The sequence below is a fragment of the Phoca vitulina genome, unplaced genomic scaffold, assembly GCF_004348235.1.
Source record: "Phoca vitulina isolate PV1807 unplaced genomic scaffold, GSC_HSeal_1.0 scaffold16, whole genome shotgun sequence".
Taxonomy (NCBI): Eukaryota; Metazoa; Chordata; class Mammalia; order Carnivora; family Phocidae; genus Phoca; species Phoca vitulina.
This window is the reverse complement of record NW_022589719.1, coordinates 10,526,074-10,552,965: the sequence shown is the minus strand read 5'-3', so window position 1 is coordinate 10,552,965 and position 26,892 is coordinate 10,526,074. Positions and strand designations below refer to the sequence as shown.

At 37.1% G+C, this 26,892-nt stretch overlaps 1 protein-coding gene across 1 annotated transcript in view; it reads left to right on the top strand.

Annotated features, from left to right (window-relative positions):
• DCDC1 (doublecortin domain containing 1) overlaps nucleotides 1-26,892 on the top strand; it is a 465,966-nt gene that overhangs the window by 426,076 nt on the left and 12,998 nt on the right. The window contains exons 30-35 of the mRNA XM_032415097.1: nucleotides 12,081-12,266; nucleotides 14,869-15,072; nucleotides 16,336-16,528; nucleotides 19,755-19,907; nucleotides 20,629-20,730; nucleotides 25,829-25,965. Coding sequence (XP_032270988.1) covers nucleotides 12,081-12,266; nucleotides 14,869-15,072; nucleotides 16,336-16,528; nucleotides 19,755-19,907; nucleotides 20,629-20,730; nucleotides 25,829-25,965 — 975 coding nt within the window. The remainder of the gene's footprint in view (nucleotides 1-12,080; nucleotides 12,267-14,868; nucleotides 15,073-16,335; nucleotides 16,529-19,754; nucleotides 19,908-20,628; nucleotides 20,731-25,828; nucleotides 25,966-26,892) is intronic.

The window sequence follows — 26,892 nt, the reverse complement described above, 5'->3', positions numbered from 1 at the left end:
TAAGGATAAAAGAAAAATAGGGGAAAATGAAGTAATTTAATAAAGCTAGAACTTTTTTTTTTCCCTAGAAAACCTTATATTCACACAAATTAAACACTGATTTGTGAATGAAATCACTTAGACTCTGTGATTCTGGCTAGGAAACAATGAAGGAATATTGGTATTACCCTCTGCTTACATTGTTTCAATGGCTCCCTATCACCAGCACCACCTGTGGTCCATCATCAGTTCACCAGAACACTCATGAGTGAGGATAATCACACATACTACACTCCCACAGGTGTGCCTGCCACACTAGATGTCACTCGACTCCAGAAAGCATATTAAGATGCAAATGATTATAAGTGACTTTAACTATATTACATTATACCAAGCATAGGTCTAAATCTGAATCCCTATACTCTGATTTTTAGAGGAAATAATTTTTCAAATGTGGTCCTGTAGTTTTTATTAGTAAGGAATTGCTGCATACTTTACAAATACCTGAGGTATTTGTGGGTCTGTATGTCAAACTACCTTGCTTTTGTTGATTACTATTGGCCTGTAGAAATCTCATAATGTACACTGCAAGATTCTCTATCCTCTTTGCTTCTCAGACATTTCTAATTAGCTGCCTCTTCTCCTTCACCCCAAATTCCCTAGCTCTACTAAATAATTTGTGTTTGTCCAGATTTACCATACCATTTTACATGTCTTTGGTTTTGACTATGCTATCCTCCCCCCAGCCCTTTTCGCCTTTGTCTGTGAATTCATACCAGTTAGCAAAAATGCTGTCAAAGACTACTAAGGTCATCTTAAAAGGAATCAAGTCAGCTGGAAAAGGCTCCCAGTTCAAAGACAAAAGAATTTAAGCATCAATAAGACTACTGAATGTGGTGGATGGACATACATCAAATATGTTTAAATCCATATGTTCATACTGACATTAAACAAGAACAACAATAATTCATTGATCACAATTAGATGATGCTAAGGAACCAATTAGTTACTTTGACAACTAGGAAATAAAGAATCAAGCATTTATTTTTTCCTTCTTTTATGACCTGTACCTTAGGATGACAAAATAGTAGATGAGAAGTTTCACTTCATAGGAATATCCCAGCTAATAAGTGAATAAGGTATGAAAAAATTGGAATGCCACTATGTAGTAAACTTTGGTAAATTAATTGATCTAGGCAATGGTTATCAGTGACTACTAGCATTACAAACAGAGACACAACAGATAATATATGCCCCTTGATGGAAGTTCATAGTACCGCTTATGAAGTGTACCTCCCTCCACAAATGTAACTGGAATTTAATCAAGTCTTTCATTCTAACTAATAATTTACTGGAAATATAGGAGATAGAGGAACATGGTAAAAGACACAAAGACCATGTAGTCATCAAAATCCTAACTGACAATAAATATAGAGCAAATAAATTACAATAAAAGAGAGAAAGAGATATAGGAGGAACATAGAGATTAATAAAATAAATTTAAGAAGTATAGAAACCAATTATAATGTATTGACCTGATTTTGATTCTGTTTCAAACAAATTATAAGAGGAGAGAGATGATTGTAGAAATTTGAATACTGACTAAATATTTTATTATATTAAGGTATTATTATGGTTAATTTTAGGTGTGATATTATAGTTATGATAAAAGAATTTTTATCTTTTAGAGGTACATACTGATATATTTAAGAATGAAATGATATGATGCATAGGAGATGTTTCAAAGTAATCTAGGGTGGGATTAGAAGTGAGTGGGGATGCAGATGAAACAAGATTGGTAATTGTTGATAATTCTTGAAGCTGGGTCAAGGGTAGAGGGGGGTTTATCATACTTTGGTATATGATCGAAATTTTCTGGTGATTATACAACTCAGGGTTTTTTGTAAGACACAGGAAAGGAGGAATTGTACAGCTGGTGGGAAAGGAAAGAAGGGAGTAATTATAGAGATAGAAGGTAGAATACAGGCTGAGTTTTAGAGGGTGGTGGCATGAAAGGTGTGGGGGATAGCAGAAGAGACGTCTCAGTGGACATTTTGGTGTTCTGCTTAAGTACCAGAATCTTCTACTTGACAATTTTGTTAGAAATATTTTCAAAACTATTCTGTGTATTTTTTCTTAACCAGAATAGGCAGAGAATCAATATGCTGGTTACAGTGCCACACATCAGATAGTTGGCACATTAGTTTTACTCTGCACCCATCGTTAAATCATACATGCAACTTACTTTCTTCAAAATAATTCCTGAAGGCCATTTGTTGTCTGTCATTTTTTTTTCCTAATAAGAGAGTGCAGCTTAGAAGATACATCAGCATGACTCCAATGCAGTATAAACTGGCTCTTTTTGCAAAGTAAGCTCTTTAATCAGAGACTGAAATAGCCTTCTAAGGTCATTTTTTTTTTAAATTTGAACACAGTTGCCACTTTCAATGGCTTCATCGATAACTTCTCATCTTTAGCACCAATCACAGCACTTATTTCATCACCAGTAAACTACTCAATTAAGAACTCAGGAAACAACAAGTGTTGGTGAGAATGTGGAGAAAGGGGAACCCTCTTACACTGTTGGTGGGAATGCAAACTGGTGCAGCCACTCTGGAAAATAGTATAGAGATTCCTCAAAAAAGTTAAAAATAGAACTACCCTATGATCCAGCAATTGCACTAGTAGGTATTTATCCAAAGGATACAAACATAGTGATTTATTTTATTTTTTTTTTTTAAAGATTTTTTATTTATTTATTTGAGAGAGAGAGAACGAGAGAGAGGGGGGAGGGTCAGAGGGAGAAACAGACTCCCTGCCGAGCAGGGAGCCCGATGCGGGACTCGATCCAGGGACTCCAGGATCATGACCTGAGCCGAAGGCAGTCGCTTAACCAACTGAGCCACCCAGGCGCCCAAACATAGTGATTTAAAGGGGCACATGCACCCCAGTGTTTATAACAGCAGTGTTCACAGTAGCCAAAATATGGAAAGAGCCCAGATGTCCATTGACAAATGAATGGATAACAAAGATATGAGATATATATATATACACACACACACATACACAAACATACACACACAATGGAATATTACTCAGCCATCAAAAAGAATGAAATCTTGCCATTTGCAATGACATGGCTGAAAATAGAGGGTATTATGCTAAGTGAAATAAGTCAGTCAGAGAAAGACAAATACCATATGATTTCACTCATATGTGGAATTTAAAAAACAAAACAGATGAACATAGGGGAAGGGAAGGAAAAAATAAGATGAAAATAGAGAGGGAGACAAACCATAAGAGATGCTGAACTCAAGGAAACAAACTGAGGGTTGCTGGAGGGGAGGTGGGTGAGGTGAAAGGGTGATTGGGTGTTGGGTATTAAGTGGGGCAGTTTATGTAATGAGCACAGGGTGTGATATGCAACTGATGAATCACTAAATTCTACCCCTGAAATGAATAATACAGTATATGTTAACTAAATTGAATTGAAATAAAGAATTAAAAAAAATTTTTTTTTGATTTAAAAAAACAAAACAAAACAAACCTCCTCCATTTCCTCCTGGTCCACACCAATCCAATTATTAGTTAGTTTTATTTAGTAGCCATCTTGTGACTTTTTGGGTATTTTCCTTTAAAACTTGGTTGCATTTTAGTAAATCTAGACAAAATTTAGGTAATTTTTGCTAACTTTTATTAACTTCTGGATAGTAATTGTAGAAGCTGAGTATGGGTTCATGGGGGATCACTATATTGTACTATTTTTGTATGATTGAAATATTTTATGATAAAAAAGGAAAGAAGGGAGACCTAAAGTTTAGGCCTCAATGATTTTAAAACTAGTGCCTTTCTTTAACCATATAATCAAGATGTTCTTTTTAAAACAAGACCCATCGATATGCTGTCTGCAAGAGACTCATTTTAGACCCAAAGACACCCCCAGATTGAAAGTGAGGGGGTGGAAAACCATTTACCATGCTAATGGACACCAAAAGAAAGCTGGGGTGGCAATCCTTATATCAGACAAATTAGATTTTAAACCAAAGACTGTAATAAGAGATGAGTAAGGACACTATATCCTACTTAAAGGGTCTATCCAACAAGAAGATCTAACAATTGTAAATATCTATGCCCCTAACATGGGAGCAGCCAATTATATAAGCCAATTAATAACAAAAGCAAAGAAACACATTGACAACAATACAATAATAGTGGGGGACTTTAACATCCCCCTCACTGAAATGGACAGATCATCTAAGCAAAAGATCAACAAGGAAATAAAGACTTTAAATGACACACTGGACCAAATGGACTTCACAGATATACTCAGAACATTCCATCCCAAAGCAACAGAATACATATTCTTCTCTAGTGCCCGTGGAACATTCTCCAGAATAGATCACATCCTAGGCCACAAATCAGGTCTCAACCAGTACCAAAAGACTGGGATCATTCCCTGAATATTTTCAGACCACAATGCTTTGAAACTAGAACTCAATCACAAGAGGAAAGTCAGAAAGAACTCAAATACATGGAGGCTAAAGAGCATCCTACTAAAGAATGAATGGGTCAACCAGGAAATTAAAGACGAATTAAAAAAATTCATGAAAACCAATGAAAATGAAAACACTACTGTTCAAAATCTTTGGGATGCAGCAAAGGCAGTCCTAAGAGGAAAGTATATAGCAATACAAGCCTTTCTCAAGAAACAAGAAAGGTCTCAAATATACAACCTAACCCTACACCTAAAGGAGCTGGAGAAAGAACAGCAAATAAAGCCTAAACCCAGCAGGAGAAGAGAAATAATAAAGATCAGAGCAGAAATCAATGAAATAGACACCAAAAGATAGTAGAACAGATCAATGAAACTAGGAGCTGGTTCTTTGAAAGAATTAACAAGATTGATAAACCCCTGGCCAGACTTATCAAAAAGAAAAGAGAAATAACCCAAATAAATAAATTCATGAATGAAAGAGGAGAGATCACAACCAACATCAAAGAAATACAAACAATTATAAGAACATATTATGAGCAACTATATGCCAGCAAATTAGATAATCTGGAAGAAATGGATGCATTCCTAGAGGTGTATTAACTACCATAACTGAACCAGGAAGAAGTAGAAAACCTGAACAGACCTATAACCACTAAGGAAATTGAGGCAGTCATCAAAAATCTCCCAAAAACAAAAGCCCAGGGCCAGATGGCTTCCCAGGGGAATTCTACCAAACATTTAAAGAAGAATTAATACCTATTCTTCTGAAACTGTTCCAAAAAATAGAAATGGAAGGAAAACTTCCAAACTCATTTTATGAGGCCACCATTACCTTGATCCCCAAACCAGACAAAGACCCCATCAAAAAGGAGAATTACAGACCAATATCCTTGATGAACATGGATGCAAAAATTCTCACCAAAACTAGCCAATAGGATCCAACAGTACATTAAAAGGATTATTCACCACAACCAAGTGGGATTTATCCCTGGGCTGCAAGGTTGGTTCAACATCTGCAAATCAATCAATGTGATACAATACATTAATAAAAGAAAGAACAAGAACCATATGATCCTCTCAATAGATGCAGAAAAAGCATTTGACATAGTACAGCATCCTTTCTTGATCAAAACTCTTCAGAATATAGGGATAGAGGGTACATACCTCAATATCATAAAAGCCGTCTATGAAAAAACCCACAGCAAATATCATTCTCAATGGGGAAAACCTGAGAGCTTTCCCCCTAAGGTCAGGAATGCAGCAGGGATGTCACTATCACTGCTACTATTCAACATAGTATTAGAAGTCCTAGCCACAGCAATCAGACAACAAAAAGAAATAAAAGACATCCAAATCAGCAAAGAAGAAGTCACACTCTCACTCTTTGCAGATGATATGATACTTTATGTGGAAAACCCAAAAGACTTCACCCCAAAACTGCTAGAACTCGTACAGGAATTCAGTAAAGTGGCAGGATATAAAATCAATGCACAGAAATCAGTGGCATTCCTATACACCAACAGAAGACAGAAGAAAGAGAAATTAAGGAGTTGATCCCATTTACAATTGCACCCAAAACCATAAGATACCTAGGAATAAATCTAACCAAAGAGGCAAAGAATCTGTACTCAGAAAACTGTAAAATACTCATGAAAGAAATTGAGGAAGACACTAAGAAATGGAAAAATATTCCATGCTCATGGAATGGAAGAACAAATATTGTGAAGATGTCCATGCTACCTAGAGCAATCTACACATTTAATGCAATCCCTATCAAAATACCATCTACTCTTTTCAAAGAAATAGAACAAATAATCCTAAAATTTGTATGGAACCAGGAAAGACCCCGAATAGCCAGAGGAATGTTGAAAAAGAAAAGCAATGCTGGTGGCATCACAATTCCAGACTTGAAGCTCTATTACAAAGCTGTAATCATCAAGACAGTATGGTACTGGCACAAAAACAGACCCATAGATCAATGGAACAGAATAGAGCCCAGAAATGGACCCTCAACTCTATGGTCAACTAATCTTCGACAAAGCAGGAAAGAATGTCCAGTGGGAAAAAGATAGTCTCTTCAACAAATGGTGTTGGGAATATTGGACAGCCACATGCAGAAGAATGAAACTGGACCATTTCCTTACACCACACACAAAAATAGATTCAAAATGGTTGAAAGATCTAAATGTGAGACAGGAGTCCATCAAAATCCTAGAGGCGAACACAGGCAGCAACCTCTTCGACCTCAGCCGCAGCAACTTCTTCCTAGAAACATTGCCAAAGGCAAGGGAAGCAAGGGCAGAAATGAACTATTGGGACTTCATCAAGATAAAAAGCTTTTGCACACCAGAGGAAACAGTCAACAAAACCAAAAGACAACCGACAGAATGGGAGAAGATATTTGCAAATGACATATCAGATAAAGGGCTAGTATCCAAAATCTATAAAGAACTTATCAAACTCAACGCCCAAAGAACAAATGATCCAATCAAGAAATGGGCAGAAGACATGAACAGACATTTTTCCAAAGAAGACATCCAAATGGCCAACAGTCACATGAAAAAGTGCTCAACATCGCTCGGCATCAGGGAAATCCAAATCAAAACCTCAATGAGATACCACCTCACACCAGTCAGAATGGCTAATATTAACAAGTCAGGAAACGACAGATGTTGGCGGGGATGTGGAGAAAGGGGAACCCTCCTACACTGATGGTGGGAATGCAAGCTGGTGCAGCCACTCTGGAAAACAGTATGGAGGTTCCTCAAAAAGTTGAAAATAGAGCTGCCCTATGTCCCAGCAATTGCATTACTGGGTATTTACCCCAAAGGTACAACTATAGGGATCCGAAGGGCTATGTGCACCCCAATGTTTATAGCAGCTATGTCCACAATAGCCAAACTATGGAAAGAGCCAAGATGTCCATTGACAGATGAATGGATAAAGAAGATGTGGTATATATGTGGTATAACTATACCTATATCTATATCTATATCTATATCTATATCTATATCTATCTATATATACAATGGAATATTATGCAGCCATCAAAAGGAATGAAATCTTGCCATTTGCAATGACGTGGATGGAACTGGAGGGTATTATGCTAAGCGAAATAAGTCAATCAGAGAAAGACACGTATCATATGACCTCACTGATATGAGGAATTCTTAAGCTCAGGAAACAAACTGAGGGTTGCTGGAGTGGTAGGGGGTGGGAGGGATGGTGTGGCTGGGTCATAGACATTGGGGAGGGTATGTGCTATGGTGAGTGCTGTGAATTGTGTAAGACTGTTGAATCACAGAGAAACAAATAATACATTATATGTTAAAAAAAAGAAGAAGATAGCAGGAAGGGAAGAATGAAGGGGGGGAAATCGGAGGGGGAGATGAACAATGAGAGACTATGGACTCTGAGAAACAAACTGAGAGTTCTAGAGGGGAGAGGGATAGGGGATGGATTAGCCTGGTGATGGGTATTAAAGAGGGCACATACTGCATGGAGCACTGGGTGTTATACGCAAACAATGAATCATGAAACACTACATCAAAAACTAATGATGTAATGTATGGTGATTAACATAATAAAAAAAAAAAGATGTTCTTTTTATGTTAACCAAAGTACAACTTCCCAGTTTCTAACAATTATTTGTTCTAACAATATAATCTAAAGATTATAATTTTACTTTATCAATAGTTAAATGATAGCCTATCTGATAGAAGTTAATATGATTAATCTGGAGAGTACAATAATATATCAATTCTGGGATTCATAGATTAAAAACCTCTCCTGGGCTTGGGAGAAATTACTTGTTGTACAAAGGCCAGTGGTTAGTTCTTAACCTTTTTGGAGATACAGACTTCTTTGAGCATTTCATGAAAATAATGGATATTCTTTTCCCCAAAAACTCATGTGTGTACACAAACACCTTTTGTATAAGTTTTAGGAAGTTTATAGACTCCCCCTGAAATTCATTTTGGATGTAGGGTAAGAACTCCTTTTCTAGACCTTATCCTAAGGGATAGCTTAGAAAAAGAAAACTAATATGAAGTAACTATTATATGCTACATAGCTACTGTATGTTACATACTGATCAATCTTAGTGATTTTCATATATGGTATCTCATTTAAATAACAAATATGAGGAAGACACTGAATAATTTATTCATAATCGCATTAGCTACTATACAATAGTAACAGTCATTATTGATCAGACTAACCCCATGTAATAGACCATATATTTGTAAGGCCAAATGAACAGATCATATTATTCATTTCAATAAATCAAGGAAAATTTTACAGAGAAAAGAATTAGTCAAATCAATTGCCTGGTATTCTGGACAGAATACCAGTGACTGACTTACTGAATTTTTTAAACTCTGTTTGCATTCTACAGGCATAGTTAACCTGGGAGCTCCCCAGATGTATTGCTTTTTCTTTCCATCAGCAGTTTCAAAACAATATTAAATGTGAATGAATTAATCAAAAATCTAGTTTACAGTGTATACATGCACCATTGCCAAATTAGAACAATTCAGAGTTCATCAAAACCTGAAGCACCATGGTCATAGGAATTGATGTTTTAATGAAAGAAAAGTACATTTTCTGGATACTTTTCATTGGGCTTCTTTAGTGTAATAAGGAAAATTATTGGCATGCAATTCATCATGAAGTACATGCTTTTCTATAGAAATGATTCTGCCCATAATATTCATTCAATTCCATCTAAGCAGAGATATTTTAATTTTCTGCCTTTCAGTAATGTGTAGAAAAATGGAAGCCGTATGTGCATAGAGAGAAATCTGTAGTGGAATTTAAGAATTACATCTTCAAAAGTGTTATCTAAATGTTGGCTTTGAATTGAGGTAACTCTACATACTTAAAGGGGGTAGTTGAAGCAATATGAGAAAGGTAAAAAAAAGCCAAGAACTTGGAATCAGAAGTCAGAAGCCAAGAACTTGGAACCAGAAGTCTCGGGCCTGGAGCAAGAGCCGCGGGTGCGGTCAGTCCCTTTGGCCCTCGTCAGTTTTATATTTCAGTTCTGCCATGTACTACTCGAGTATCCTTAGATGAAAACTTCCCTCTCTGAGCTTTTGTTTTCTCATCTGTAAATTGATTAAGAATGATAATAACTCTTGCTGCACTTAACTTTTAGCTTTGTGAGAACCAAAGCAAATTAGAGAGTCTATATAAAAGTACTTTAAAATTTTATTATGGAAATTTTCACACATAGAATAGAATAATATAGCATAGAATAGTATACTATATTCTATATTAAAAATAGAAATAGTATAATGAAAAATAGATTAGTGTAATGAATCCTAATATACTTTCCATCCAGATTCAACTGTTATCAAGGTTTTGCAATCTTTACAAACCCCAGGCATGATACCATTCCACCTTAAAGTTAAGTGTACACCTCTAAAAAATTTGAACATTTTCTTACATAATCTTTATACCATTATGACACCTAGCAAAATTAACAATAATCCTTTGGCCATCAATCAAGTACCCTGTTCTTTCTTTTTTTTTTTTTTTAAAGTTTTATTTATTTATTTGACAGAGAGAGCTCAAGTAGGCAGAGCAGTAGATAGAGGGAGATGGAGAAGCAGGCTCCCCACTGAGCAGGGAGCCCGAAAGTACCCTGTTCTTAATCAAATTTTCTAGGTTCTTCTAAAAATTTCTTCTTATGGTTAGTTGATGTGAATCAGGATTCAAGCAAGATCCTTATATGACATTTGGTTGTACTCTAGAATTGTCCTATAGAATGCCTCTTATTTGGATTTGTCTGTTTATTTCCTATGGCATTTTTAAATTTGTTTCTCTAGCCCCCATAATTCCTATAAAAGGAATTTAACACTAGAGTTGTGATTAGATTTATGATCAACATTTTTTGACAAGAATCTTCATGGGTTTATGGTATATTTCATATTGATCATTTATGCAGGAATACAATGTCTGGATTTTCCATTTTTAGTGATAATGGGTATCAGTGGGCATGATTAGAACCTAAGCTCACACTAAACAAATCTCCCAATGACCTTTTCATCTAGTTTCACTCTTTGGTGATCTTTGCCTAAATCAATTATTTCATTAGGAGTTTCAAAAGGGTCGATTTTGACTAATTCTATCATTTCCCCCAACATTTATTAGCTGAACTTTTTTTTTTTTTTTTAAGATTTTATTTATTTATTTATTTGACAGAGAGAGAACAAGTAGGCAGAGAGGCAGGCAGAGGGAACGGGAGAAGCAGACTCCCCGCTGAGCAGGGAGCCCGATGCGGGGCTCGATCCCAGGACCCTGGGATCATGACCTGAGCCGAAGGCAGCGGCTTAACCGACTGAGCCACCCAGGTGCCCTATTAGCTGAACTTTTAATGTGAGGAAGAACTTCAATGAGGTTCATCCTCTTTGACTAGGTATTTGACTACCGAAAAATGTGGTTTGTAAGGGATGGTAGGATAAATGTTAATTCTTTCTATCCACTCGCTTATCTATTGTGGTATAATAAACCACCTGAAAACTCAGTGGCTTAAACCAAGAACCACTTTTTTTACTCTGTGGGCCAAAAATCTGAGTGGCCTTGCTGTTCTTGCCCAGGGTCAGTAATGTGACACTCATGTGTGGTCATCTGGTGGTATGTCCGTAGTTTGGTGGTTCTGTGGGGACTGGATGGTAAAGATGATCTCCCTTACATGTTTGGCGATTGCCAGCTCTTAGCTGGGGGCCTTGGTTCTCCTCAAGGCTTCTTAAATAGGCTAGCTCAAGTTTGTTCACATTGTGGTCTCAGGGTTCCCATTGCAGCCAAAAGGACAACCTCCAACGTGCAAGCATGTCTTACACATCTGCTTGCGTCACGTTTACTAAGGCTGCATTGTCCAAAGCAAGTCACATGATCTTGCTCAGATTCAAGGAAAGGACAAAAGGAGAAAGATTTCTTGTTTGGAGGAGCAGTGAAGTCACATTTCAGAAGGACATGCAAACCAGGATGGGGCAGTTTTCTTGTGGCCATCTCTGCAAATAATCGGCCACACTTTCTAATGGCCAGTTTTCCAAGTTATAAGTTAGTGCCAGTTTACTTACAAGTATTTTTAGCATCATTATGAGCTCATGGGATTTTATATTTTTAAGCCTATCTAAAGTGTTTTGGTTATTTTTCTTTTTGTTGTTCCCAAATTGTCCCACTTTGGGCCAGTGGAGGCTCCTTCATGTTTTTGGTTCTTGTGTCTTTTAAAAATGATTCTTTGACTCTTGGATGGCTTCTTTTCTTTCCAGGTTCCACAAGACATCACTTGCTCACCTTATATATTTCTTGCCCCAAATCTGGAACTGGCCATTCCTCCAGGAAACCCCAATCCTTGACATAAGTTATACTCACTGATGTTGAATTGTCATTGCCTCTATCCTTTTTCAGTCCACAGAATTTGGAAATATGTTTTTTTTTAAATATAATTATTAGGGAGCAAAATGATGCATTCAGGTTGAGATTTCAAATTTAGCATTTGGGGATTATAAAAGTGCTCTATTTGTATTGTAAAGTACTCTACAAAAATGCTATCATCATTTAGATGTGCCTACATAAAACCATCTTTGTTCCTTTTTTTTAGGGATACTGTTATCTCTCACCCACTGGAAAGAAAAAAACAATGCTCTGCTTAGCATGTGGACAATCCATGAGAGCAGAGAAGGGGCTCAAACAGTTGTGTCCAGGACTGCCATTCCTCTGTGCCTCGGGCTGCAAGACCCAGACACCGTTCTCACGAGGGCCTTTCAAGGTCATCAGTGTGGCAGAGGTGTGTAACGACCTGAGCTCTGCTAATACGTGTGTGGCATCACTTTGGAAACTTTGATGTATTCATTATCTGCCTTGCACTCAAGTTCATCTCCAGTCATCCAATTCATCTTCCTCTGATGCCCCTTTACTACTCCACCTGCATTGATTTCCTCTTCCCCATTGTAATTTAAAATACATTGTCTATTAATAGTTCGATACACTCTTTGAAGTTAATTGGGCACTTCTGCGGCTTTAATCATCTACTAACCCCTTCCACTGCTCTCTGTGTTGCTTTTAGATGAGGAAGTAACTGCAAATCTTTACTTAGTGGAGCAGATTTTTGCCTATATTCACAGGGCAAACTTCTTTTTACTAGTATGGAACATTTCAGGGGGAATTTGACGTGTTGTTCATGATGAATTCATGCATCCATGTCTAATATTATTTATAGCTCATGGAGAAAAAAAAATCTCTGCCACTTTCTTGTGATCTTAATTTAAAATGGCACCATTTAAAAAGTCCTCTCTTTCAGGTTTAGAGTAGGATGTGCTAAGGGGAACTTATACACCTATAAATGACATATCAGATAAAGGGCTAGTATCCAAAATCTATAAAGAACTTATCAAACTCAACACCCAAAGAACAAATGATCCAATCAAGAAATGGGCAGAAGACATGAACAGACATTTTTCCAAAGAAGACATCCAAATGGCCAACAGTCACATGAAAAAGTGCTCAACATCACGTGGCATCAGGGAAATCCAAATCAAAACCTCAATGAGACACTACCTCACACCAGTCAGAATGGCTAAAATTAACAAGTCAGGAAATGACAGATGTTAGCGAGGATGCGGAGAAAGGGGAACCCTCCTACACTGTTGGTGGGAATGCAAGCTGGTGCAGCCACTCTGGAAAAGAGTATGGAGGTTCCTCAAAAAGTTGAAAATAGAGCTGCCCTATATCCCAGCAATTGCACTACTGGGTATTTACCCCAAAGATACAAATATAGGGATCCAAAGGGCTATGTGCACCCCAATGTTTATAGCAGCAATGTCCACAATAGCCAAACTATGGAAAGAGCCAAGATGTCCATTGACAGATGAATGGATAAAGAAGATATGGTATATATGTGGTATATCTATATCTATATCTATATCTATATCTATATACAATGGAATATTATGCAGCCATCAAAAGGAATGAGATCTTGCCATTTGCAATGACGTGGATGGAACTGGAGAGTATTATGCTGAGCAAAATAAGTCAATCAGAGAAAGACATGTATCATATGACCTCACTGATATGAGGAATTCTTAATCTCAGGAAACAAACTGAGGGTTGCTGGAGTGATGGGGGGTGGGAGGGATGGGGTGGCTGGGTCATAGACATTGGGGAAGGTATGTGCTATGGTGAGTGCTGTGAATTGTGTAAGACTGTTGAATCACAGACCTGTACCTTTGAAACAAATAATATATGTTAAAAAAAAAAAAAAGAAGATAGCAGGAAGGGAGAAATGAAGGGGGGGAATCGGAGGGGGAGACGAACCATGAGAGACTATGGACTCTGAGAAACAAACTGAGAGTTCTAGAGGGGAGGGGGGTGGGAGGATGGGTTAGCCCGGTGATGGATATTAAAGAGGGCACGTACTGCATGGAGCACTGGGTGTTATATGCAGACAATGAATCATGGAACACTACATCAAAAACTAAAGATATAATGCATGGTGATTAACATAACATAATAAAATAAAATAAAAATAAAAAATATAAAAAAATAAAAAGGAAAAATTCCTAAGAGGAACCTTCCAACTTGGTGTGCTCTCCAGGGCTCGTTCTCTCCATTTCTAGATCTTTTCTCCTTGTTCTCCTAAACTGGATACACAGTGCCGGGTGGGAGGGGTCTGGAGGGGATAGGAACAGTTGCAGTAAACATTAAGTGCAGCAGTAACTCTGAAGGTGAAAAGAAGTTAGTCCTCTGGGGAAGTCTGAAGGCATTTGGCTTTGCTTTAGTGATGGTGGGGTTAAAGAGGTGCTGGTGAGCTGATTGGAAAGAATCCCCAGTGTTAAAGCATCTCAGGGTTTTTCCTTCAAAGCAGCATCCTGAGTAGGGATGGAAAAGGAAGGGTGAAGTGTGGTGTTTACAGCCCTCCTTACCATGTAGATTAGGACTGCACTCATTCCCCTCCCCATTCATCAATATCTGCCACCACAGGATGGCATCATCCTCAAGTTAAAGAGGAAGAGATTATCTGTAGTGCCAGCATCTCATTACTTCAACGCCAGGCTTTCTCTGGCCCTGGCATCCTCCCCCAACTCCTGTCACAGGAGAAGGCAAAGTAGAAAATAGGAGAAGGCCAGGCACACAAGCCAGAGACCTAAAGTCACCTAGAGACTCAGTGACAGGGCTGGGAAGAGAACTGAGCTCTGACCCAATGTTCTTCCCACTGCGGTATCCAATACCTATAGCATGCGGAGTGAGCATTTCAAAATTTAGATACCACACAGGTACATGCAAATATTTATTAAATTAAGAGACTGAAATATACCAAAATAACAAAAACTAAAGTAAAAAGCTTGAGTAGACCTCTGTGTTTTTTGTTTTTGTTTTTGTTTTTTAATCAGGCTGATTTATCTTCTTATGAGGCTGAGAAAACGCTAAGTTATTATGAAGAACGTCTATTATCTTTACGGATGAAGACCTGCACGCAAGTTGTATCTCATAGTGGTACAGCAGCTCTGCACCAGGAGGCAGTGAAAATAATTGCATACAAAAATGGAGATGGATATCGAAATGGGAAGTTAATTGTGGCTGGAACATTCCCCACAGTAAGTGGCTATCACTTAAACGTTTCTTGCATCCTCCGAGGTAATGATAATAGTGATTCTTCTGACAAGAAAAAAGCAGTGGGATTGAATGATAAATGTCCCTGGCCAGTTTCACCAATTCAAGCTGATGAGATCAAGATCTCTGTTTTCTTAAAGATATTCTTTTTTATTGTATTTCTTTGGATACAGACTTAGAAAAATGAGAAACCAGAAACCAGGTTTTTAGATTGGCTTCAGAGCAAAGATACATAAAAGCAGGGGGAAACCAAGCTACCAGATTTTCTTCACTTGTATGATAGAGAGAATGCCCCCCCTTTTTTTCACCTTCTTTCCCTTTCCAGCTTCAAGTTGTATGTCATCTGAATATTCTAAGAGATGCCACCTCATCTATCATCTGGAAAATCTGAGCACTTATTTGTTGACAGGTTGTTTCATTTCATTTTCAAATCGGAGAAGCAAGAGTTGTGTTAGGAAGAAACATGTGGTTTCTGTCATAGAGCTCAAGAGGTTCAAACCCAGCTTTGTCCTTCCTTTTCTTGGTGACTCTCTTGTCTATACATTCTGGCCAATGCCTTTAACAGCATATTTTATAAGCAACATTAAATATGATATGGACTTACCCTGGAGACGTCCTTGCAAACACACACATACACACCTACTCGTTTGCTCACCTTTTCAGTTGAATACAAATAGCCTTTTTATTAAGATGTTGTTCAGTGAACTAAACAAATCAGAAAAGTTAGCAACTCCAAGATTCACCCTGAGCTCCATAACTGGCTTCTGTAGTCTCGGACAAAAATGTTAACCTTTCAGCCTGTTTTCCTTTTTGCAAAATGAAAGTAATAATATAGGTTAGTTTGGGTTTGAAAGTCAACTACTCATTTATTTTAAAGCAGTTCATCAATACAAAGTGTTACAATTTTATACCTTATAAAGCAACAAAGTTGAAAGTGAATCTCTAAATTGAACACTTCTTAGGAAGTAAACACTCTGATGACAAAATGTATTAACATACATCAGCTGCTGTGTTAAATTTTTGGAGCTAATTTTCACAGTTTGAGTGGACTAATTTTGTGAGATTATGTAGGACAGTCTGATACCAAAAATTGTCTCTAATTAAAGATCAAGTCGGTAGTTATTTAGCTTTCTGTTTTTGCAAATTAATGGATTTTCTCAAATTTCTAAAATAATAAGCTCTTCACGATTATTCCCAGCCCTATCACTCTTTCGTCTCATCAGTTCCTTACAATCTGTGTTATTTAGCTTCTTACAGAATGCACGGAGCAACTTGGTCTCACCAGAGCAGCCTCCAAAATATATACCAAAGATGGGACCGCAATCCTTTCCTTACGTGATTTGGTTTTATGGGCGCTAGAGGAATCTTTCATCCAGAGAAACACCGAGGAACAAAAGAAAGAGGCAGTCCCTGTTCGAACAAAGGAGACAACTATTAAAAGTATGAAAGGTTGGTTACATTCTGTAGGATTTAGCTGATTCTTATTTTTCATCATAAAAAAGTTAAATGTGATTCTGTGACTCAATCACCCCTTTCTAGAATTATAGAATCACAGGAAGCTTCTCTCATGTGAGATTCTCGTATTGCTTTTACCTTGCAGAATGATAAGAAAAAGTTAACAAATAATGTAAATTTGGTCTCAGCACCAAAACAATAAAAAAATTGCCTCAAATTTATAAAATATGTTTGACAACTTAGCTACTTTATATAACATGAGCAGCTTTTGTTTTTAAATTTAAAACCAAAACCAACTGGAGACCACTTAAGAAGGTGGGGCTGGATCAATGCAAATCTCTTTCTATTATTTGAAGAGAGGATGTTATCTATCCTCCTGCCCCTGCCCATTGCCACTGCCCCTCTAAACTCCCAGAAGCATCAGTGAAGGCCCCTGTATTGCAGCTCCCAGCACACTGTATTATAATTATCTGTTTACATCTTTGTGTGTCTCATCAAACTATGTACAAGTTGAGGCCAGGAACTCTGTCCCCAGCAACAGTTTGGGAAATACGAATGAGTCTTACTCACAGTGATTCAGCAGAGTGATCTCAGATTTCCACTGTTGTACTGAGAGTCATGATTTGAAGATTAAGAACTTGGGTTTTGGAGCCAGAATACCAGGGTTCAGATCCTACCTCTGTTCCTTGCTAGCTGAATGATCTTGGGCAAGTTGTTTAACCTCTTGGACCTCAGTTTCCTCATTTTATGAATTGCACACTGATAGTCATGTAAATATATACTCATTTGGTCCTCATAAATATGAACATGTGTTCATAAAAACATATATGAATAGGAGTTTATATATAAATGTATATGTCACTTAGAGTAGTGCCTGGTTGATGTTTACTAAACATTCAATGAATATTAGCTATCATTATTGTGTGTACAGTTGAGTAGGAAAAACCCACTCTTCTTCCTGTGTATCTGTCCTTTACTCTCACACTCTTATCACATTCACAAGACTTCTGACACCTGATGTGTTTTTTTCCCCACACCAAGCAATTCTGTGACACCAGCTGGGTGTCCTGCAATTTAACTGAATTCTGCCACTGTCTACCTGGTTATAGCTTCAGATCCCACAGGTTAAGAGCTCAGTCCCACAAGGCTGCTATCCGATCCATCCCCCACTTCAGATGTCCAGACCTGTGTTTCTGACCAGTTGGCTTAAATTGGAAATTCCCATGATTCCTTCTTTCAGTTCAATTAATTTGGTAGAGAAGCTCACAGAATTCAAGGAAACAGTCTACTTACTGTCTACTGGTTTATTATAAAAGGATATGATAAAGAATACTGATGAACATCCAGGTAGAAGAGATGAGTAGGGCAAGTTGTGTGAGAAGGAGCACATAACTTCTCTGCTCTCTCCAAGCCCACCACTCTCCTACCATCTCCATGCATTCACCAACCCAGAGGGTCTCCAAACCCTGTACTTTTGGGATTTGTATTGGATTTTATCATGTAGGCATGATTGTTCACTAATTCCATTTCCAGCCTCTCTCCCTTCTCTGGACAATGAAGTGTAGGATGGAAAACTCCAAGGTTCTAATCATGGCTTGGTCTTCCTGGTGACCAGCCTTCATCCAAGAGTCTGCCAAAAGTGCTCTTGTTAGAAAACAAGCTACTGCTATCATCCAGGAAATTCCAAAGGATTTAGGATCTGTGTGAGGAACCAGGATCAAAGACAAAATATTAGAACAAAAGATGCTCCTAGTGCTCTCATCACTTAGAAAATGACCAGAATTTTAGAAGCTTTCTTCCAGGAACTTAGGGCAGAGACCAATATATATATTTTCTATTATTTCACAATGATATTACTTGTCCTGTTTTCTAATTAGTTTTTAAAAATAATTATGTCAGCATTTAATGCCTAGCTAATCATTAAAGCATATAGTTTGGTCTTTACTTGGCATATAGAATATCTGATCTCCAGGTTCTGGAAGATTACAATCTCAAAGGCTCTTCTTTCAAATTGTTATTTAAAACTTGACTGGAAGTAATGTTATTTATGCTGGAGTACTAAAAGTATATGGCCATCCCTTCCTCTCTATATTCTAGAGGTTATCCTTGATTCAGGCTGATCCATTAGTGGGTTGCCCCCTTTTACTGAATTGTGGCTTATGTTATGCCATCAATTTGCATTGAGGAACTTTAAAAAAACAGACACCAGTCAGAAACTGAGTATCATGTTTGCTATGGAGATGGTGGTTAAGGGCACAGGCTCTGGAGGCATATGGCCTGGGTTCTAATCCTGACTCTGCCGCTACCTAGCTATGTGATTAAACCTCAGTTACTTTGTAACAGAGGAATGGACCTACCTCAGAGTATCATTTTGAGACTTACCTGAAATAATGTAGGCAGAACTCTTAGTGAAATACCCAGCATGTTGTTAAGTTCTCAATATTTTTCATTTCTATTATAGGATACTGTTTGCTACCTCACAAAAAAACCCTTTACGAAGACCCTGAAATAAATTTCTCTCAGATCTCAGGGCCAGGAAAGTTGTATCTTCTGAGGAATTTATCTCTCTGTATGGGCCATGTGAATCTTGAAATTGTGTTTTCTTCTTTACTTGGGCCACTAGAATGCTTAGAACCCAAACTGTGCTTTAACTCTAGCAAATGAAAAGTGTGGCTTTCATGTCCATTTAATAACAAAAATGTTATCTAGCATTTTTTGGATGCTCGTCCAATTAAATAGACCAAACACCATTTATTCTAAGCACTTTCCTTTTTTTTTTCTTTTAATCTTCCCAACAGCAGAATGAGATATCTAGTATCTATTATTCATTTAAAAGATAAGGACACTGAAGCATTTTATCCCTGGCTTTAGTCTATTGCTATACTTCTTTCCTCATTTCCTTGGTTTTTTTATCTCTTTATTTTATTCCTCTTCAGAGTAGATATTTTAGTAAGCCATCTCAGATTTCTTTCATAACTAGTAAAGCATAAGAAAGGAATTTAAAAGTTTATTTACAATCAGATTAGTTTAAATTATTTGGTTGCATATGAAGTTTCTGATCGTATTTATGTATTTGCATCTGGTTTATGTATTAACCGTTTAAATCAAGTCATTAATGAGAAATGAAATATTTTGAATAAACAAATAAATTCAGGAGGCAAATTTATTCATTATTAATTGTGTATTGATTAATGTGCCATTTGTTTCCTAGAAAACTCAAGAATGAAAGTGAAAACCAAATTGTTTCCGAAGTCTGTGACATTCGATAGTTTGGATGGTATAGATAAGTCTTTGCTCACTCTCATCCTCAGAAATCCCATTGCCATCTGGGTATCTTGTGGTGAACCATTTCTATCTCCGAAGGGTAAGTTTTTTGTTTTTGCTTTCTTTCAAACAAGTGTATAAAGGAGAGAGAAATAAATTTTATGTCACCGTAAGAAAAGAATAAAATGTGTATAATGCCAACATAATAACATCACATTTGTGCAAAGAACAGGAGGTCCATCAGTTAATATGTGCACAAGGATAGCTATACTCCTATATTTGCACAGTTGCCTGTTTTTTTTTTTTTTTTTTACTGGAATGGAGTATTCTGCATGGAAAAATGTCTAATTTAGTTGATAAAGAGATCCTTGGTCTATAAGACTGAGAATAATGGTATACATTAGAAAATAACAAATGAGTTTAATTCACACTGAAGACGACCTGTCTGCACATTTTCATTTTTAAGAATTGCACCCTTTAGGCAGTAGGTGGATGTTTAAAAAATGAATGGTTCCAAGCCAGGCTTTCATCACCTCCAAATAGTTTGTGGAAGTGGAAAATGAAATATGGCTATTGCATATGGTAAATCTATATAATAAAACAGCACTGTTCTTCTTCCCCCCTTCTCCATTCCATAGAGAAATGCCTTAAGCCCTGTCATCTTTCAAATGAGGTTTCTTTTAATGACCCTTACCTTTTAATTACTTATTTCTAATTGAATCTATTTCTTGGAGCAGAAAGTTCTTTATAAATTATTGGCTTGCATGATAAATTACTGTTGATAACACAATGCAAGATAAAATATCATATATTTTTTCCAGCATTGCAGAAAGCCCAAAAATTAGAAAAACAGAAATGGCTAAAAAAAGACAAAATTTTGGCTGATCTAGACACCATGAAACACAAAATGAGACTGTTAAAAGGTCAGTATGAACTAAATCAAGTATCACTATGTTTAATTCTAAATGTAACCCCAATTTGCTGGAAGTTTTTTCCTACTATTAGATACCAGATGTTCAGCTGAGTACTATAAATATTGTGTCACAAAAGTCACTTGAGCAAGTCTAAAACCTAATAATATATCTTTCAGTACTGATTTTATATTTGTAACTTTTATATTAAAATGAATACCACATGAATTATATGTAAATTTTTAAAATTAGGAGAGTGTCTGGGTCATATAACCCTTATGCTGGAATTGAAACAGTTGCTGAACTAACATTTTGTGGGCTTTGGAATTAGTCCTTAAACAAAACTTTCGGTCTATTCCTTGGGTATGTTGGGGAAGAAGGTGGGGGGTTGTTTTTGTTTTGTTTTGTTTTGTTTAGATTTATTTATTTATTAGAGAGAGCATGCACAAATGTTTATTTGAGAGAGAGAGAGAGAAAGTGAGGACGAGCTGAGCAGGGGCAAAGGGAGAGGGAGAAACAGACCCCCTACTGAGCAGGGAACCTGATGCTCCATCTCAGGACCCTGGGATCATGACCTGAGCTGAAGGCAGAAGCTTAACAGACTGAGCCACTCAGGCGCCCCTGTTTGTTTATTTTATAATCTGAGTGAGGACTGAATTTTTCAAAGGTCAATATTAATATCTCAGAAGGGCTTCTTCCTGTTAGTCAGCATAAGATATGCTATTCATAGTCAAAGTGATCAATTGGCAATATTTGTTCTCCTCTTGCATTCTCTTTGTCACAGAATCTTAGGTTCCAGACCTTATACTATTCCTAGCACTTTAGATACCAGATGATTCTTTGGGGAGAAACAGAGTATCATGGACTTTAGTCTAGAGAGGAATACATTTCAGGCACTGTAATTGCCATGGCAGGATTTCACCTCCTAAGTATGTACACTGTCTGTTGTCATAAAGCATGTGAATTTTACTTCAATAAGCAACACAACTAGTTGTAAGTGCACTAGACAGAACTCTGGGCTGAAATGACTATTATTCATTTCTTTCCAAAAGAATTATTGGGTGTACATGAAAAGCATCTATCATGACTGGTAGTGTCTACTATTCCAACTGTGACACATTTTCACTAGAATGTCCCATGGGCATGTCCAAAACTAAAGTTTTCATATCACCACTCCAGTATCTCCTTCATTTCTTCTGGCAGTGGACCCATCATCCCCCCAGGTGTTCCATCTTAGAAACCTGGGAGTTATCCTTGGCATCTCCCCCTCTCTCACTTTCCCTAGGCAAATATCAGTACGTCTTGTTGCTTCCAATGTATCTTCTCAAATGAATTCGGTCTCCATCCCCAACTGTATTATCTAAATTCCAGTCAATGTCATCTATTCTTTGGATTACTAGAACAGCTTTGTGACTTGACTCCCTGCTTCCAGTCTTGACAGTAGTTTCTATTCTATGCATAATGGTGACATTCTGAAGGTGGAGTGATCAGGCAAAAATACAAAAAATATTACGGTACTCCACGCATAAAACCTTTCAAATCTCCCTATTATCTTTAGGACAGATGAAACTCCTCAATGTGGTCTTTCATGATCTGGTTCTGTGTAAGCTGCTCTCTTTTCTTGTCCTCTCCACTCCACCAGTCAGACTGTTTTTCAGTCCCCGAGACATATTAGGTGCTTTCTTAACTGAGCTTTTGGCACAATTTAGTTTCCTCTGCCTCAAACTTTTCTCTCCTTGTCCTTTTGGATTGCTTCTACTGATTAAATAGTTTTCAGCTTACTTATTATTTCTTCCTAAAAGCCTTCCCTTTTCCATGTTAGGAATAATGTGGTTTATCACACCTTGAGCTTCCCCCATGATAATCGTTATTACATTAATATAATTACCTGGTCATGTGACTGTCTTCCCTATGTTACATTATAAATTCTACTACCTTCTTATTTGCACTGTGAATACTTGTAGAATGAATTAAAGAATGAATGGAATTTCAACCATTCTTTCCACTGAGTTTTCTATGGTCTATTCCTGTATCAAATTAAATCAATAAAAAGCAACGTACTGAAAATAGCAGAGCTGCCTTTACCATATTCTGATTTTATATCATGTCTTCAGCTTTTATTATAATTAAGTATTAAAAAGGCATTTATAAAAAAAAGCATTTAAAGTTCAGTTGGTATCATCTGCAATATCACTGTTGGTAGATGTCAGATGATGTCCGTTATGAAGGAATGCATTAATGAAATTTCTCTTAGAATTTAGTGCTAAGATAAATCTTGTCTCCACTGACAAACTGTTGCATTTTCTGCTATTAAATGTAAATTCAATACATACATATAAAATACCTACTCTGAGGAAGAACTTTTCTAGTTGTTGGGATTATGAAGATAAATAAGAACAAGTCAAAATTCAGTTAACTGCAATCCCTGTTGGATGATGAGCTTCTTGAGGATTGGATGAAAGAGGAGGTATGGGAGGTATAAATAGTGGCTAAGTAGATTATTTTCTGTTATTATAGCCATTGGTGAATACAACAAATGTTTATTAAGCATATATAAAGTACTGTGCCAAGCTAATTTTACATTACATTTGTAAGTATGGTCACTGCTAATATTAATCACAATACTAGTAATAACTTTGTAGGGTTTTTATGAGGAAGTAACAAATGTCAAGTATTTACTTCATGCATAGCACATAATAAATACTCAATAAATATTAGAATAAGGGTTCCTAGGAAGGCAGCCCATTTTCTGACTTGGGGTCTTAAAAACTGATCAATGAAATGAAGAAATGGCAGATTAGGCCAAAATATCACCGTTGTTACATATAAAGACAATGCTGAAGTATTTTATTTAGTGTGAGAGCTAAATGGATTTGCCAACTAAAACCTCAAATGAGGTGGACTTACCCTCCCAGGCATAGATAATGCTGAAACAGAGTGGGCCTCTGATCAAGGGAGGGGTGTGGGCGTGAGATTTATAGTTTGAAAGACAGCAAAGCACTCACGTTCTCTGGTTTTCCCCATTAATTGTTAGCTATTATCATTACTTTCCCCAGATCTCATATGAAATAAAATAGGATATATGGAGAATGTAATAAGAAAATAAAAATAATTTAATCAATACATTTGTGCTTGGTTTCAATTTGTATTCTTACCTACATAAATAGTTTGTTGTGAACATTTTTCCCCAAACCAAAACCTTTTGTGATGAATTTATGTCTCTTTAAGAAAATTATAGTGCAAATGCATTCATTTTTTTTTTTTAAGACCATTAGAAGCAAGTTGACAAAAAACAAATAATGCATTATGGCTTTTGCTCTTTTCCTACATTCAAATCCTGGCTCTTAAGAGTGTAAATGATAAACTATTGCTGAGCTCTCTTTAGTTGAGCAAAGTTTTAGTGTTCAAAAGGCCCTATAAATAAAATATTTATGTGTCATAAATTAATGTTTTCTGCACTTTATGAATAGAGTAGGCTAGAAACTGTATTTGGGTAAATTGTGTTATGCATTTTTCTCGTACCACTGTGGTCTTCCCCAAAGCACATAACCTAATGGCATTGCCACTGTAACTCATTGGCTGACTGATTCAATTATGTTTTCTCCACATCCATAAATTGCATAGAATGCTTATTATGTATGTAGAATTCTGGTTCCCCTGAAAAGTCATTGCTGCCATTTATTTTTATTGCTGGATCTGTTTCCACGAACTTGAGCTTACAAGAGTGCAGATGCTTTATTCTCTGCAAATACTAAATTGTTTTCGAAGAGTTTTGTTTGTAGTTATGGTTCTGAAAATCTGCATACTAAGACTCCCTTGGCAACAAAATTAGGACTCAACTTCATATTAACATTTTTTCTTTTTAAGATTTCATCTATTTATTTGAGAGAGAGAGTACAAGCTGGGGAGAAAGGCAGAGGGAATGGGAGAAGCAGACTCTCCACTGAGCAGGGAGCCCGATGTGGGGCTCGATCCCAGGACCCTGGGATCATGACCTGAGCCAAAGGCAGATGCTTAACTACTGAGCCACCCAGGCACCCCTCGTGTTAGTATTTCTATTATTTTATCCACTTCAGCGTTACTTTTGCAAAGAAGTCTTCTCTGGCACTTCAGACTAGGGCAGTGGCCCCTGTTCGATGCTTTTATATAGATCCTGTACTTCTCTGGTGCAGCACAACTGCAATCAATTATTGGTGTAATCATTTCCTTGACATCTGCCTTCCCCACCAGACTTGAGACAAGGACTAAATCTTGAACATGTTTGTATTAGCCTTATCTAGCACAACACCTGACTGATAGCTGGTGCTCACGATAAGTTTCTAGAAGGAACATGTGAAAGAAAGCATTATTTTTACTTAAGAAGTTTAGAGATCAGTATGAGATTCAGTGTGAGTTTATCTTCAACATGGAAAAAGAAGACAATTTCGTAAGTATGATTTTTAAATCTCTCTTATAATGATTTTAAGTGGACTAGTTGAAAGAATGCATACATTCAAATCAACACACTTATTAAATTATGCCTATTATTCTTTGGAGTACAGTATTCCAATAAATATTTTCTCTTACCACAGCTTTTTAACAACCTAAAGGGCACAGCAGAGGTGTCAGAAACTAATCATGCTTGAGGGTATTATTAGATAGAAAAAAAAGCCTCCTGTCTCTTGGGTTAATATTATTTTAGAATTACTTAATCCCCAGGCTGCTAAGCTAATTGTTGGGGAAAGGCTTATTATTAGTGAAGAGAACAAAACATATGTTCCATGACTGGAAGAGATGATGGGCTATATAGGTCATGGATTCTATTTGACTAAATTACCACTGAACCATATCATGCAGGAGAGGCCGGGGCCAGTGTGGAATTCAGCATGTTATCTTTCTTTTCCATCTGTACAGTGAATATGCATATCCTGGCTATTTGAAGCCTCAAGCTCCCATATGAAGAGGCATTGTTAGATATTATTACCTTAGGCATCTTTGCTTTTATGATATATTTAGTATTTTAGCCTATGCTCCCAAGTGGAATGATTTATGCATAGAATGCCAAACCAATTTATTTGAAATCCGAAAGCCCATCTTCAGAAGCAACATTACCAGGGACTTCTTTCCCCAGGGCGGCGAGTAACAGCACGTCAGCCAGCCGCCATGGTTCCCAACAAAAGCCCCGTGCAGCCAGTGGTGGTGGAGGGAGGCTGGACTGAGCAGACTCAAGAGGAAATTAAACTCATGGAACTCATAAGACATACAGAGGTATGTTCTTCAGGACTCCAGACATTAAAGACTGCCTCTTTAATAAGGTTTTAAAAGTATAGTATTGAATTTTAAAATTATGCTATTAATATATCCCCAGCATCTGGTCAGTTATGACCACATAAGCGTATGCCAAGCATTGAGTTGGCATTTGGAGAGTAGTTATCTAAAAGACAGCCAGCTCATATGAAAGTCTGTTTTGTTTGAATGGAGACCAGAAACTATGATCTTAGCAAAGAAGAGAAAAAGGCCCAGTGGATATGTACAAAGGTAATTATAGTAAGTGTAGTCAAGTTGAGCCTTATGGCTTCATTGCTCATCACTCCTAAGGGTATGTCTCAATATGTAGAAAGAGCAAGGAGCAAAATACTAATTGCAATGGAGACATTCAGGAGTGAGGAATTCAAAAAGCAGTTTCAGTCCTATTGGTTAATCAGTCAGGATTGCCAGACATAAAAAAGTCGAGAAGAGAAAGGTCAGCTGTTGAGAGAGGATTGGGGATAGAGACCTGGGAAAACTTTTTGCTTTGTGAAGTTTTTCATCAAAATGATATGTTCTTATTTAATAGGGTTTCTCAAATCATGAAATGTGTTCAATCTAAATCTTAGGCGTGTGCCCAAGTCAAGGTTACTAGAAAAAAGAAATTGACATTGCTAGAAGTATGACTTCTTGCCAAGCTGAGAAGGATAAATCACTGACCAGGGAATGAATGCAAAGCATTGAACTGGACATGCTTGAAATAGGATGAAAAGCTGCCTGGCAGGGAGCTGGCAAAGTATAAGGGTGGCTGCTGTATTTTAAAAGACAGAGAGTGAAGACTCAAACAACAGTCGTGCACATTCCCTTAAGCATTTCTTGGTTAAAGAAAAAGATGTTGTGATTCTAATCAAAAACTCATTTGTTAGATGCAGAGAAATTGCTCAGTAG